The 16945-nt window shown below is 25.0% G+C and overlaps 1 protein-coding gene across 2 annotated transcripts; it reads right to left on the bottom strand.

The window, feature by feature from the left end:
• Nucleotides 1-111: 111 nt before the first annotated feature.
• LOC110651018 (alpha-dioxygenase 2) lies at nt 112-11038 on the bottom strand. 2 transcript variants are annotated; one of them, XM_058140062.1, is made up of 10 exons: nt 10858-11038; nt 10292-10552; nt 5289-5438; nt 4551-4684; nt 3896-4109; nt 3321-3466; nt 2982-3209; nt 2274-2476; nt 1365-1608; nt 112-415 (listed from the first exon to the last, which is right to left on the bottom strand). In XM_058140062.1, exons 1-10 carry the CDS (start codon nt 10948-10950, stop codon nt 190-192), a joined length of 1899 nt encoding a protein of 632 aa, XP_057996045.1. In that variant the 5' UTR covers nt 10951-11038; the 3' UTR covers nt 112-189. The 2 variants fall into 2 exon arrangements, with proteins under 2 accessions (XP_057996045.1, XP_057996046.1); XM_058140063.1 differs by lacking the exon at nt 5289-5438 and having other exon boundaries at nt 10858-11037.
• Nucleotides 11039-16945: the final 5907 nt, after the last annotated feature.

Here is a 16945-nt window from a genome sequence, read left to right as displayed (position 1 = left end):
AATAAAATTAGATTCGATCCATTTTATCTAAAGATAGTATTTTCTTTCTATTTTTTTTTTAACATTAATTACTTTTATTTATACACATAAGAAATTTACATTCAACATATGTTTAACAAGTCTTTCAATTGAGACAACTATATTATTCTGCAAAAAAAGCTTTCCATAGCCATCAAAGAGATAAGCATTTCATGGGGCAGGTCTCAAATACAAGGGTAAGTGGTTCATATGATCTGGTTCTGAATCCCAAACTGCGAATGCACTTGAACATTTCATCCATTTCTTCGTCATTTCAGGGAAATGGCGATCAATAACATCTTTCATTGTCTCTGTACTGTTAAGCCAATCTAACCCTTTTTGTGTATAAGTTTTGGAGTTGAAATTTGTAGTGAAGAAACGATCCGCCTCTAGTCTCCTAACAAGTGAAAAAGAAAAAAAATTAAGTACGTGTTTGGCAAGCTGTATATAGTATAAATTATTTTTTGCTCCTTATATTATGCTATAATTAACACTTAATACCTATATTTAAAAAAAAAAAATTAAAAAAAAAAGTTTTTAAATTTTAATTTTGTCATACAATTTTGCTTCTTTGTCTATTTTTATCAAATTAAACCCCTAATTACAGGACTCAAAGGTAATTAAAACTCATGAATAAATCATAAAAGTGTATGTAAGATATTAGGGTATTATCACTCTTTATTAATAACAAAACATTGAGAAAAATAAATTCAATGACGAAAATGCATAACAAAATCAACATAAAAGGGTGTTTTATAGGGATGACAACGGATAAAATATCAAGTAAAATTATTGTACCCAAATTTAAATTGATTAATTATTATTTTCAATATCTAAACCTAATAAAAAAACTTGATTAAAATTCATCATAAATTACCATAACCCATCTCAAATTTTATTGTCATTATATGAATAATATCTGAATTCATTTAACTTTATATATTTCAATTAATAATGTATATAAAAAATATTTATTTTAATAATTTATATTTTAAATTTAACAATTCTATAAAATATTTAAATTACATTTATATAAAATATAATTTTTAAAATTTTATAAATATTATTATAAAAATATATTTTATATTTAATTAATTATTCATGTAAATGATTTCGAATGCGAGTATTATTTCCTAATTAAACCAAAACCATATTGAAATGAAGTAGCAAAAAAATAACTAGCTCATTGAGATCCCTAACATTGTTCATCTATATTTTTCAAAATGCATGGACCCAATAATTAATTTTGCAACTATATTTCATTAATTATGTTGAATTATGTTGCATGCACAATGGTAAAAAAAATAATCAATCAAATTCAGAAAGTGTAATGGATTGGAGATTACCTTGATGCAACAAGTAAGAAGATAAAAAATGCAGTCTCACTTATGGCAAAGCCTTTAATTTTCTTTTCAGCATGTAGACCAACAAGCAAATCAAGCTTTTCAACATCATTTCCATAAACTTGATGAAGAGCTTCTATAACCTCTTCATCATCTGTCAAATCTTCCCACTTGCTAATAGGAATCATCAATAAGTTCCTTCTGAATTCATTATACCTTGCAACTTCTCTCTCCCTATCTCTGTAGACTAATCAACCAAAACCCATAGTTTTGTTTAGATTATGAGGACAATTGGAAAAAAAATTATTATTTAGTCTATGCATCTTAACGAAATTAATTATATAGTCCCTTTATTTTTTAGTCCGTTAATTATTTAGTACCTTTGTTATTTTCAAATTTTTTTTCCCAACTCAATCATTAGTCCATGTAATTTGAATAATATGACTATTTATTCTTGATGATTTTAAATTCATCAACTATTCAATCAATATCTGCAACTATTCTCTCCCATTTGACTAGACTAACAAAAAGTCAACGGAAGGGATTAAACAATTCACGGATTAAAAATAGAATAACTAAATAATATATTTTTTAAAATATAGGGCCAAAATAGTTAGTTTTGTTATAATGAAAAGAATAAATAATAATTTTTCCTAAATAAAAGGATTAAGTAACTATTTGACATTGAGGTTAGAAAGTCAAAACTACTTTTTATGGAAAAAAAACATAATTTTAGATACCGTTGAAAAAACTATTTTGTTATTTTAATATTTTTATTACTAACACTTATTAAATTTAATTTTAAATTACCATTTAATACTCTCTAAACAATATATTTGAAAAAATATTTTTATCAACAACAGCTCTGACAGTAATACTAAACAGATCCTAAGTGTGAAAGACACTACTTACTTTCCATTGCAGCCATATCAACCAGATCTGGTCTATCTTCTCCATTGATATCATGAGCAATAAGATTTCTCATCCATGAAGGATAGTTCCATAATGTGACAGCTCCACTTGCTTGATGACCCATTGATACCAACATTTTCTCCATTCCAATTTTTGATAATCTTTTCTCCCCTTCCTTTCCCACCATTTCCCTCATAGGCACTCTAGGGAAAAAAGAAAAAAGAAACCTAGTGAATTGATTTCATTTTCTCAAATAAGCTTTCAAAAATATTTCAGTCATCACTATCAGGGCAACATCACCTCAAAAGTGCTTGTTTGCTAGCTAAGAGATAGGGTGGCTGAGTTATTGTTCAAGCCAAATTCAAACTATTATAGTTTATTGAGTTCTTACAATAGTTGAACTCGAAATTTCATAGTATTAGAGATAGCTCTAATATCATCGAGCTAAAACTTTTCAATCCAAATCTCAATATTTCTCTCCTAAGTTCATTGAATAAAAAAATGTAACAATAAAAGAAAAGAAATGGTGCCTTAAAGATGAAAACTAATTCAATGCAACTGTTGTATGTACAACGAATATACTGTGATAGATGATTATGATAAGAACCACATGGGACCTACCACGATCAATGATCATAATACAGTCGTTGTACATACAATGGTTACATTTCAAAATTTTCCCTTAAAGATAGAGATAAAGAAGATTACTCTTCTAATACTGGAGGGCATTCAAATTCTGAAGAAGTGGAATTGATATCCCTTATAATGAGAGTATCAGGTAAAAGAGAATGCATTCTATAGACACTTGCAAACTCTTCAGTCAGTGAATAGGGAACTCCATGATCTCTTGGCCTTTTAAGACCAACCAATCCACTAAGCAAAGGTCCTCCAATGTGTCCAAACAAATCCTTAACTTTCTTCCCCAGAAATCCATACCTGTATCAAATTTTCAACATGTTTCAGCTTTAAATTTCAATGAACATGAAAAGTAACTGGAATATGCAGCTCCAGATAATTCAAATGAAAGCAAATTTATACTCTTTTTACCAGTTGATCCTCATGCCTGCAAGAAGAGTATCAGTTTTCAGAAGTTCTACAGTCCAATCAATGGTGTGAATTTTAGCAATTAGAGCTGAAGTCACCAATCTTGCATGCCGATAGAGTTCCTCATCATCAAAATCAGGATGATTTTCCTAAAATTATAAAGAAATTGAACAGATTATCAGCTAATCGATTTATCAATGCCACTTCTAGAAAGTGCATACATCCACTAAACATTAACAATCTATAAGCTTTAATTCAGTAGTATAGTTAGAGTTGTTTTCAAAACTATGAAGTTTCAAATTCAAGTCAATAAATAAAATATAAGCCTAATCATACCAAAAAGCCAAATATTTTTGCTCTTTTATGATTTGATCCAATTGTTTCAATTTTGACACAAAAATAAAAACCTTCAAAGATTGAAAAAATTTCATCTAATTATAAAATTAAATTTATAGGAAACCGATATGGCATTTTTTATTATTAAATATATTCTATTAGGCCTTGCATAGCACCAATTCATTCATGAAAATTTAGTAGTGAAATTGGAGAAATGAAATAGAGAAATATTTTATACTTACTTGAAGCATATCACATACTGCATTATGTTCTTTGACAAATAAGGCTTGTAATAGGGAGAAGCCTGCCCAGCAATTCCTAACATCACCTGAGATTGGAATCCCATTCACATCATGTTCAAGGAGCCCATCTGCTGCGATCTTTAACTTCCCATCTTTGAATGTTCTCACTCTTCTCATTCCATCCTCATTATTTCCATAAACTACACTTCCATCCCTAGTTGATTAGAACAAGTCATGGTTAAAAAAAAAAAAAAATCTTATTTAAACAAATTGAAGCATAATTAATGTTAGATAAAATCCCTATTTTGATTCTTCTATTTTGAAAAATGAATTAGTTAGTCTCTGTATTTTTGTACATTTATCATTTTGTCTCTATTGGTCAATATATATAACGGAAAGAGTAATTACCGTTACAGGGACTAAATAGTTTAAGAGTTAGAAAATAAAAAGAATGCATAATTATATTTTTTGAAATTATAGAGATTTAATAAAATTCAAATTAATGCTTAAAGTAATAAAAAAATAAAGAGTAAAGAAATAAAAATATATGAACTAATTAATATATATTTTTAAAATAAAAAAATGAATAATTAATATTGATAAAATATATAAACTAAACAGTATTTTTTTTTCCATAATTTTATGATGGACCTACCACCAAGGAGTTCTTGTATTCAGGCATCCAGCCTTTAAAGAAGGTGAATTTGTGGCAACTTTCTTTGTTTTGTAGAATTTGAAGGACTTCAATGGACACCCATTTGCAAATTCATTAGGTGCTCTAATTTCCACCTGTGGAAATAATCATGAAACATTAGTTTTTTCAAGTTTGAGTATACTAACTCCTATTTCCACCCATCACTTCAACTTTATTTAGTAAAAGCTTTTTTATTTTAAATGTTAAAATAAAATATAATAGAGACATAAATACATTTTTGGGATAAGTACACTTTAATATCCATTGAGTTGTTTTTTTTTTAAGGGCCTATATTATCATGTCATTAGCATTTCATAACAAAATTACTAAACGATGTCAATATATGTTAACGTGGCAAGTCTACTTGTGCTCTTAAACTGTCATGGTAAGTGGACCCTACCTACTTGACAGTATAATTATGTCATCTGTTTAGTACCAAGCCAGGAAGAATGAGGAAAAAAATTATATGCTGACATTTATTATGATTATACAACTAAATAAGTAGAGCTCACTTGCCATGCTGAGTTAATAATTTTATTTTGAAATGCCAACAGTATAATAATATAGGCCCTTAAAAAAAAAAAAAAACCTCAAACGCTTATTAATAAAACGGTAAATCACAAAATACTAAAATATACTTTATTTCTATATTTTTATTATGCATAGTAAATATAATATATAATGTAATTAATAATATACCTGTTGGGTATCCTCCATATGATCAATCCAGTCATGAATCATGAATTGGATCCAGGAGCAAGCTATCATGTTGAATTGCTTCCCGTTGTCTATGAACTTCTTTCTTGCCAAAAGCTTGTTGGCTACAATTGTTGGATGAGGATCCAGCAACTGCATATCATTACACACTACCATGTTAATAGGAGATCTTTACATGATATTTAGTAATTACTTTTTTCAAAAAAAAAAAGCCTTTTTATAATTTAATTTAGCTATTTTAATTTTAATTAATTTCAGTTAATTAATTATAATTTTTTTCAACTAAACTCAACTAAACTTTTATCCAAAATTTTATTAGGGTTGGCTATATGAATTCTCTTTCTCCACTCTAAACGATTTTGGGTTAAATCATTGAAAATGTGTAATACTTCTAAGTCATGTTGTACTATTATTCTCCAAGTCAGTTTAGGTCTACCCCTTCTTTTCTTTCTATTCTCTAACCCAATGTGCTCTGCTTGTCTAACTGAAGCCTCCGTATGTCTACACTTCACATGATCAAACCACTTCAATCTCCCTTCTCTCAACTTATCCTCAATTGGTACTACTCCTACCTTTTCTCTAATACTCTCATTACAGACTTTATCTAGTTTACTGTGGCCTCTCATTCACCTTAACATTCTCATTTCCGCAACTCTTATCTTAGACACATACGACTCATTCATTGCCCAATACTCACTACCATATAACATGGCCGGTCATATGACTGTACGATAAAATTTTCCTTTCAACTTATTGGGAATCTTGCGATCACATAAAACTCTCGTGGCACGTCTCCAATTCAACCATCCGGTTTTAATTCTATGACTAACATACTCCTCACATCCCCCATATACTTGAAGGAGTGAGCCAAGATATTTAAAGTGATTACTTTGGGGCAATACCAGTCCATCCAAATAAACTCCTTCCGTATCACCAGTTCGGCCTTCACTGAACTGGCAATATATGTATTCTGTCTTCGTTCTACTTAACTTAAAGCCCTTTGACTTTAGAGTACTTCTTCAAAGCTCTAGCTTTCTATTAACTCCTTCTCGCATCTCATCTATTAGAACTATATCATTGTAAACATCATGCACCAAGGAATACTCTCTTGTATATGTTTCGTCAATTCATCTAGAACTAATATAAAAAAGTAAGAACTTATAACTAAACCTTTATGTAATTCAACTGAGATAGGAAAATCTCTTGTATCCCCTTTCACTGTGTACACAATAGTAGTTGCTCCTTCATACATATCTTTCAATACTTGTATGTACCTAATAGATACTCTCTTTTGTTCTAACACTCTCCATAAGACATCACTTAGAACACTATCATAAGCCTTCTCCAAATCGATAAAAACCATATGTAGATCTTTCTTTATATCTCTATATTTCTCCATCAAACTTCTAATAAGAAAGATCGCTTCCATAGTTGAACGATCGGGCATGAAGCCAAATTGATTGGGAGAGATAGAACTGTCATGACATAGTCGATGTTCCACAACTCTCTCCCATAACTTCACAGTATGGCTCATGAGTTTAATTCCTCTATAGTTTGAGCAACTCTGTATGCCTTCCTTATTTTTAAAAATAGGTACTAAAATATTGCTCATCCATTCATCATACATTTTCTTTGAGTTTAGAATCTTTTTAAACAATTTAGTTAATCATGCCACTCTCATATCTCCCAAATACTTTCACACTTCAATTAGCATTCCATCGGATCCATAGGCTTTACCCACTTTCATTCTCTTAAGTGCTTTTACTTCTAAATATCTAATCCTTCTAGTATAATTCACATTCTTTTCTATTGCTCTAGAGTCTATATTCATGCTATTACCACTTTGACTATTATTAAAGAGATCATTAAAATAATTTCTCCATTTTTCTTTAATATTCTTATCTTTCACCAACACTTTTCCTCATTTATTCTTAATGCACCTAACTTGATTGAGATCATGACATTTCTTTTCTCTCCTCCTTGCTAATATATAAATATCTTTATCCCCTTCTTTAGTTCTAAGTTTCTCATATAACTTTTCAAAGGCATGCGCTCTTGCTTGACTAACTGCCTTTTTCACCTCTTTCTTTGTTATCTTGTACTGTTCATACGCCTCATTATTATTACATTTAGGTAATTTCTTATACTATTCTCTTTTTCTCTTCACTACCTTTTGTACTTCTTCATTTCACCACCATCTCTCTTTTATGGGTGGTCCATGTCCTCTAGACTCTTCAAGTACTTTTCTAGCTACTTCTTTAATCTTTACGCCATTTGTATCGACATACTATTAGCCTCCACATCCAGCTTCCATACTTCGGACTTGAGAGGCTCATTTTTTAATTTCACTTGCTTTACTCCTTTGAACTCTCACCATTTTGTTCGAGCTACATTATTTCTTATAGCCTTACTTGAATTGTTCCTAAACTTGATATCAAAGACCACTAATCGATGTTGACTTATTAAAGCCTCTCCCGGAATGACTTTGCAATTCTTGCATATAGCTCTATTTGTCTTCCTGATTAAGAGAAAGTCAGTTTAGCTTCTATGTTGCCCACTTTTGAAAGTCACTAAATGTGACTCCCTTTTTATAAAGTAGGTAGTTGCTAGTATTAGGTTGTACGCCATAGCAAAATTTATGATGCTTTTTTCCTCCTCATTTCGGCTACCAAAACCTCTATGAACATTCTCATAACCTTGCTTATCACTTTCTACATGTCCATTCAAATCTCCACTGATGAAAACATTCTCTTCATTCGGTATGCTTTGCATTAGATAATCCATATCTTCCCAAAATCTTTGTTTACTCTCATTATCTAATCCTATTTGTGGAGCATAAACGCTAACTACATTTATTGTTTCTTCGTCTAGTAATAGCTTTACAAATATAATTCTATCTCCTACTCTTTTCACAGCTATTACGGCATCTTTCAATGTCCTGTCTATGATTATGCCCACTCCGTTCTTGTTCCTCTCCTTTCCAGTAAACTACAGTTTGTATCTTGAATTTCTCACTTTCTTGCTTTTCTCTCCTACCCATTTAGTATCCTGAATGCAAGCAACATTCACCCTTCTCCTTTCCAAGGTATCCATAATCTCTATTAATTTTCTTGTAAGTGATCCAACATTCCAAGTACCAATCCTGATTCTCCTCCTATCTTGTTCCTTCCTAATTGATCTCCTTCTATGATACCTTCTATTGTTCTCTATGCCTATCTTATGTTATGTTTCACTTTCTATTATACTATTTGTCCTATAGATTAACTTCTTTACCCACATGTGGGAACCATGATGTAGGAACTTATTTAACACCACACCCGGCGCCAAAGATGCCGCTTCGCGCCAAACAACGCCCTACACCCTTATATATTTCTCACTACACTCGAGCTTCGATGTAGCACGTTGTAAGTAGAAGACGCCCCCAATGTTTATATCATAAGAATCCATATCATGAGTTGTGATGAAATTTTACGTTGGTTGTCACCTACCGTAACCCTGCTCCTTTATCCGGGGCTTGGGACCGATTAAGCACAAATTACTTAGGCAAAGTTTAATTATAATTTTATTCAATTAACCAAATTCTGTTAAGGGTCAAACCAGCAATTCAAAAGGAAAAGTATATGGTTTAATGCTTTTTCACTTATGATTTTAATATATTTTTCATTTTAATATTATTTCTTTTTATTTGACTTTACTGTTAAAGCTACTATTAAGAAAAATATTTTTATAAATATATTAATCAGAAAATATTAAAAATTAATTAAAAGATAAATTTAGTATGTTTTAGATATAAGAATATAATTTTTTTATAACATTAAAATAATTTTTTTTTTTTTTTATGAAAAAAGCTTTTTCAACCTTGAATTTCAATGTCAAATGAATCTATATTTATATGGTGGACATGATATTATAAATAAATTATACTATTATTATTATTATTATTATTATTATTATAATAATAAAAATTGGAGTATACATTTTTTTCCTAAAGCACATAAAAATAGTGTTAATAATAATAATAATAATAATAATAATAATAATAATAATAATAATAATAATAATAATATTTATTATTATTATTATTAGAGATCAACCGTCAAAATTATGCCATGTAAATTGATATAAAATAAATAAATTTAGTTTCATTCTTCACTTTTATAATTATAGTCAAATTTTTCCATCAATTTTGGTATAATTTTAAAGGTTTATATTACAATTATAACTAAAGTTTAACTTTTAAGAGATCAATTGTCAAAATTTAAGAGATCAATTGTCAAAATTTGAAGAGATCAAAATAGCTGATAGTTACTAAAACAGTTAACAGCTGCTAAAGTAACTAATATTGCTGAACAGAATCAAAATTTGAATTTTTTTTTTTATCATTAAGCCTCTTTTTTAAGTCAATTAATTGAACCATGAGTACTTTTAACTAGTATAAAAATTATATAAAAATTAAAAAAAAGGGAAAGTTATATGAAAATGATAAAAAAAATCTCCAAAATGTCTAAGCATCAACTTAACTATTAGATATATTTTAGAACATTTCCAAAATTCTTAAAAGCTAAGCATGCACTCCCTAAATTGAAGTTGACAATACATTTCTAGCTTCCTCTCAATAATTGCATTGCACAAATGAAACTTTGCTCTTTTTTCTTATGCTAGTTGTTAAGAAGGACATCTAAGGCATCTATTCATTGTCGGTGGATTGTGCATCTTCAACTTTACTCATTCATATTGCAAATTATAGCATATATTTGATATGCTAAAAGCAATATACTTACTGGTTATTTACGAAAAAAAAAAACAGTTAAACTTGCATTTAAGAAAATAAAATTCATAATTTTATAAATAAAAATATACGTGTCCCGAATGCACCTCAATAATTTATCTATATTGAAAGATAAATATTTTAAAATAAATAAAAATTAGGTAAAAAATTAATTAATAATGAAAGAAGATAAAATTAAAAGGAGTGTGAAAATTACCCCATAAGGAGAAGAAGACGGAGGCATATTCCGGCCACAAAATGTTCCTTGACTGCCAATTGTGTCATCGGTGGGATGGTTGCACTTCCCATCAGCCGTTCGATATGAAAACTGCTTGGTGTCATATTTAAGACCGTTGATTCCTCCAACATGTAATAGATTATAACGTTGGTGTAGATGTCTTCTGATCGCCAAGTAAATGATTCCCAATATCACTGGTAGCCTATGCCATACTCCAAGCTTGTCCACAAAATGTATAGCCTACGTATATATAATAAAAAAACAAAATATCTTATATAGTGGGCTCCATGATAATAATTAAAATCCCAATTTATAATTATAAAATATAAATATATATTTATCTTCAAACTCTTAAAATAACTCTAAAATTATTTATTTTAAATGATTCGAAAATATTTAGATTATATATATTCTAATTTATTATGGAAAAAAAAGATTAAAAAAAAAAAAGGAGATGAAAGTATAAGAGATTTATTCTTAAAGCTAATATCCATTTGCATATCAAAATAAACAAAAGAAAGGGAGAGAAAAAGAGAGATACTGACAGAGAAGAGTATGGAGTCAAAGAGAGACATATTGGAAATGAGATTCCACAGCTGAGGATGGATGATGAAGGAAGAGAAAACAGAGAAAGCCATGGATTAAGTATAACCTATTTCTAGCCAAGATATATGGATAGATAAAGAAGCTTTTAGCTCCTTATATATGCAAGGAGACAAGGTAACGTTGAAATTATAGAGAGAGAGAGAGAAAGAGAGAGAAATAATTGACACTTGCTAGCTTTTTGTTAAAGTTGGTTTTGGGTTAGAATTGTCAATTTTGGTTCAAGGTTTAACTGGGAATTAGGATTGAATGTTGAATTTTGGAGCTGATTTTAATTGTCATATCAATAGCAGTTTGGTTTGATTTTTATTAAATCAAATGATTTGTTTAAAAAGTTTTTTCTATTTTAAATAAAAAAATTAGATTTAATTAAAATTAAACTAATTGATTTTAATTTAATTTAATATTGATTTTATTGATTTTAATTCAAATTAAATCGATTTGATTTTAATTTCAAATTGGATCTTGACTTATTAGCTACTATTATTTTTTTTATTACTTCGCTTTTGAATTTTTTTAAAAAAAGTTGTCTCTTAAGATTCTATTTATTTTGAGAAAATATTTTTTTTTTATATTTTTGAGTGTTTAAATTATTCAAGAAAATGAGTTAATGAAAAATATTTTTTTGATTAAAATGAAAATTAAACAATTTTTTAAAAAAATAACTTTCTTTTTTCAAAAATATTTCATATAAAATAAATTTATATTTTTTAATTATAGATATATTTTTAAAATTTTTAATTATTATATTAATATATGAGTTAGTTCTAATTAAAATAGGTTAAAAATTCTATGTCAATACTACTCTCTCTTTCTCTTCCTCTCTCTCTATATATAAAACAGCAAAAAAATATTATAAAATAATTCATATTCATTGATTTATAAAAAAAATATTTAATCAGAATGTAATATATAATAAAATTATATAAATATAAAATTTACAAATAATATATAATTATATACAAAGTATATAAAATAAATTATATATACGAGCAAAAATTAAATAGATAAATATATTATTTAAAAAATTAATAATTAATATAATATATGAGGCTCAAGTTTAATTATAAAATTAATATAATTAATAAAATGATTAAAATTTATAATAATAATTTTTTTAATTTTAAAATGGTACATTATTAACAGTTTAAAAAATATTAATATGTGTACAAATAAAAAAATATAATGATTTTTTAATTTTTAATACTATAATCTTATTTATGTATAAAAAAAATTATACTTGGAATATAAAATTATTATTTTATTTAAATAATTTATATTTAAATATAAACTTAAATTGGTATTTTAATTTAAAAACAATATAATTTTTACACGAATGCAAGCATTACATTATTTAATAAAATTTTTATTTATTTAAATTCAACAACTTTTTTTTGTTAAAATTTCACATTTACTTTTAGAAAAATAATTATAAAAAATTTAATTAAAAAATATGTTATAAGTTAGTTTCACAAAGCGTTTTGTTGTTGATCAAATAATTTTCTATAAGTTTTTTCAATATAATCATTCCAATTAAAAATAATAATATATTAATATTAGTGTTTTTTATTTTATTAGTATTAATTTTTTATTTTTTATGTATATTATTAGCAATTTAAAAAATATTAATATGTGTATATATAAAAAATATAATATTTTTTAAATTTTAATACTATAATCTTATTCTAACATGATAAATAGTGAATATGTATAAAAAAAAATCATATTTTGAATATAGAAATTTTATTTTAATTAAATAATTTATATTTAAATATAAACTTAAATTGATATTTTGATTTAAAAATAATCTAATTTTTATAAGAATACAAGTATTATATTATTTAATAAAATTTTTATTTATTTAAATTTAATAATTTTTTTTTGAAATTTAACGTTTATTTTTAGAAAAATAATTATAAAAAAATTAATTCAAAAATACGTTGTAAGTTAGTTTTACAAAGCATTTTATAGTAGATTAAATAATTTTCTATAAGTTTTTTCAATATAATCATTTCAAATAAAAGTAAAAATATACTAGTCTCAGTCTTTTTTATTCTATTAGCATTATTTTTATATTTTTTTATATAAAAACAAAATTTTAATTATTAATTTATTATTTATAAATAATTTATTATTATTAATATATTTATTAATGTTATTTTTAAAATTGTTCTCTATATCATAAGAAAATATTAAACTATATAAAATATTATATATCAAAACACTTACAATGATAAAATTAAATTATAATAATAAAATTTTCATAATAAATTTCATTAAATTAATTTCTTATTTTTATTTATATACTTTTATTTTCATTAACTTAATCTAAAAATAATAAGCACATATATAACATAAATATCATAAAAAATAAAAAAAAAATATTATATTATCATAATAATATTTAATAATTATAATAATAGTGTATCATATAAAAAGTTAGTAAAAAATTATATATAATAATATTAAATTATAATACATACAACAAGGATAAAAAATGCATAACGTGCATTTAAAAAATAATTAGCATACATAAAACACATATCATTAATTTAATATTATAATTAAATATTTTATTAAAAAATAATTTTCATATAAAATATTTTTTATATATAAAATATTTTTTATGAAATAAATTAAACTTAAATAAAAGAAGATATATAAAAATATATTTAAAAAAATAAATATAAGAAAAAAAAAATCTCATCCGTGCTGTTCATTAAAGATGCGAAGGTGTTGGCCAAATTAATTCATTGTGGGTCCCAGGCGGCTGCCTATTGTGGATTTTGATCAATGTTTGTTGTTACACATTTATTAGGTTTGCATTTAATTTTGGATAGAAAGAAATTAGAAGAGAAAAAAAATTTTATTTAATTTCTTTAAATTCTAAATAAAAGAGGAAAATTAAAAAAAAATAAAAAGAAATTCCATTTCCTAACTTATTATAATTAATTAAAAATATTTTTCTCTAAATTAATGAAAAATATCAGAAATGAGTATTATTTATATTAAAATACTTAAATTTTCTTGTATAATAATAATAATAATAATAAAGTATCATAATTATTTTCTTTATTTTCTTTTAGGAGATAAATTGTATTTGTGTTGTTTTGTTAGATTATTAAAATAGGAGTCGAAGTAAATTATTTTTTTATTCTATTTAATTTTTTGTTACAAATTATTCAGTAAAAAAAAAACATAGTCTTAATTTGCAAAAATTAACTCGAAAAATACCTTTAATCATAAATAAAAAAATTAATAATTTTTTATTAATATAAAATTAATTGTGATCTGTAGGAGATCTGTCATTTTTAATTAATATAAAGTCAATTGTGTTAATTGTCAAAAATTAATTATCTTCAATTAATTAAATATAAAGTTAATTGTTAATTACGAGAGACTCCCTCGTTAGTTTATAAACTAAAATTTTATTTCCTAAAACTTGTAAACGAATAATTTTAGTAATGATTTGCATATAAAATAAAAGCACATATAACCCATTATTCAATTCTATGAATTATTCAATTATTTTTTGAATATTGAGAGTAATAAAAAAATCAACATTGTTGACTGGTCTGCAGTTAATTGAAAATTCTTATCTAAACTTGATTTATCATGATTTAATATATATATATATATATATATATATATATATTTAATAGATGAATCTCATCATACATATATTTTGGATTCATGATAAACTGAGTTTAGATAAAAAAAAATTTATGCATAACAGGTGATTAATGAAAAGCCTATAAACTCGCAAGAATTTTTTTTATTATAAATTTTAAAGAGGAGAGAATAATAAATATTCATTGTTTGATTAGTGATTAATGTGGTATTTTTTCTATGTTATTTTGAAAATTATGTATAATTTTTTTAATCAAAATAAAAAGTAACTATGAACAAAGTAAAATTTAAACATTTAAATTCAGTTTATTTGACGAATTTTTTTTTTAATTTTTCATATTTTTTAATGTTTAGAACACTCATAAAAATTAGTCAATAGAAAATATTTTCCTGATAAAAGGAAAACTAAATAATTTTTAAGGAAAATGATTTCATTTTTTTTTTAAAAGAGAATGTCATTTTCCATTTTTTAGATTTTAATAGCTTTATTAAAGCCGAAAATCTTTTCAAAATAGGAAGTAATTTTTCTAACTTTTATAATCTTATTAAAATGTAAAAATATTTATGTATATAACAAGAAAATAAATTATTTTTTGTCAGTCAGAACATATGAATTCTTTTATTAATATTTTTGAAGTTTTTTATTAATTTAATTTCTTATAAGTTTATTTAAAAAATATTTCATGTAAAATAAATTTATATTTTTTTATTTATAGATATATTTCTAAAATTTTTAATTAGTGCATTAATATATAAATTAGTTCTAATTAAAATTAAATTTATAAATCCTATGCAAATACTACTTTATATATGTCACGACCCAACCTATGGGCAGAACCGGCACTAGGACCTGGGCCAGCCTAAAGCCCCCGAGGCCCGTAGTAAACCTAACTATTCCTCAACCCAACTCTAAGAACCATTTTGGCCCAATTTCAATAATTCAACCGGACAGAGTTTAGCCATAAAATATACCATTTAATGGGAAGTTTTTGACTCGCCCGACCTACAAACACAATATATAATAAATTGGGAAGCTTAGCTCACCCTCCACATAATCAAAATGTCATAACTCAAATGGGAGCTCAGCTCCTTCATCCAATACCATCATGTATAATTGCATACAGTTAATAATTTTACAGGTCCAACATAACTTTTATAATACAGGCCCAAAATAAAAATAAGTGCTTCTTACAGATGTAGAGTATAAAATTTAACTCAATTGTACAAAATACATTAAATACTATTAATGGACTTGCGAAGAAGAAGAGCAGGTTAGCCACAACAAATAATCTCTCTGTAGCCTGAAAAAATAGATGAACAGGAGTGAGCGTTCGACTCAGAGAGTAAAATATCAATTTTAACCATAATCTCTATAGCTATCTAAAGCTAATGCACTCTGTGAAGTGAAATGCAATATCGTTATAATTTTCATATCATAATAGCAAAAAGGCAATTTGGAGCACTCACACACCCAATACTGTCAAACAATACATATACGGGAGTTGATCCCCTATCAAAGGAAAACTAAATAATTTTTAAGGAAAATGATTTTATTTTTTTTAAAAGATAAAATTATTTTTCATTTTTTAGATTTTAATAGCTTTATTAAAGTCATTTCATCTTTTCAAAATAGGAAGTAATTTTTCTAACTTTTATAATCTTATTAAAATGTAAAAATATTTATATATATAACAAGAAAATGAATTATTTTTTGTCGGTCATAACATATGAATTCTTTTACTAATGTTTTTGAAGTTTTTTATTAATTTTATTTCTTCTAAGTTTATTTAAAAAATATTTCATGTAAAATAAATTTATATTTTTTTAATTATAGATATATATCTAAAATTTTTAATTAGTGCATTAATATATAAATTAGTTCTAATTAAAATTAAATTTATAAATCCTATGCAAATACTACTTATATATATATATATATATATATATATATATATATATATATATATATATATATATATATATATATATATATATATATATATATATGAAAATTCATACTCATTGATTTATAAAAAAAAAATTATTACTGTGTAATATATAATAAAATTATATAAATATAAAATTTTTAAATAATATATAATGTTATACAAAACATATAAAATGAATTATATATATGAACAAAATTAAATAGATAAATATATTATTTAAAAAATTAATAATTAATATAATACGTTAGGCTTGAGTTTAATTATAAAATTAATATAATTAATAGAATGGTTAAAATTTATAATAATAATTTTTTTAAATTTTAAAATGGTACATTATTAACAGTTTAAAAAATGTTAATGTATGTACATATAAAAAATATAATGATTTTTTAGATAAAAAGAAAATTTTAGATATTAATTTATTATTCATAAATAATTTATTAGTGTTAAT

The sequence above is a fragment of the Hevea brasiliensis genome, chromosome 17 (assembly GCF_030052815.1).
Source record: "Hevea brasiliensis isolate MT/VB/25A 57/8 chromosome 17, ASM3005281v1, whole genome shotgun sequence".
Lineage (NCBI taxonomy): Eukaryota > Viridiplantae > Streptophyta > Magnoliopsida > Malpighiales > Euphorbiaceae > Hevea > Hevea brasiliensis.
The sequence above is the reverse complement of the archived record's forward strand: the minus strand, read 5'-3'. Positions and strand labels throughout refer to the sequence as shown.

Excerpts from the sequence above, each read along its gene's own strand:
- LOC110651018 (XM_058140062.1), bottom strand. The coding sequence starts at position 10,950 with ATGGCTTTCTCTGTTTTCTCTTCCTTCATCATCCATCCTCAGCTGTGG. Across the intron at positions 4,685-5,288 it reads ATATGGAGGATACCCAACAG|GTGGAAATTAGAGCACCTAA; the intron begins GTATATTATTAA and ends TTATTTCCACAG. Across the intron at positions 416-1,364 it reads TTCTTACTTGTTGCATCAAG|GAGACTAGAGGCGGATCGTT; the intron begins GTAATCTCCAAT and ends TTCACTTGTTAG.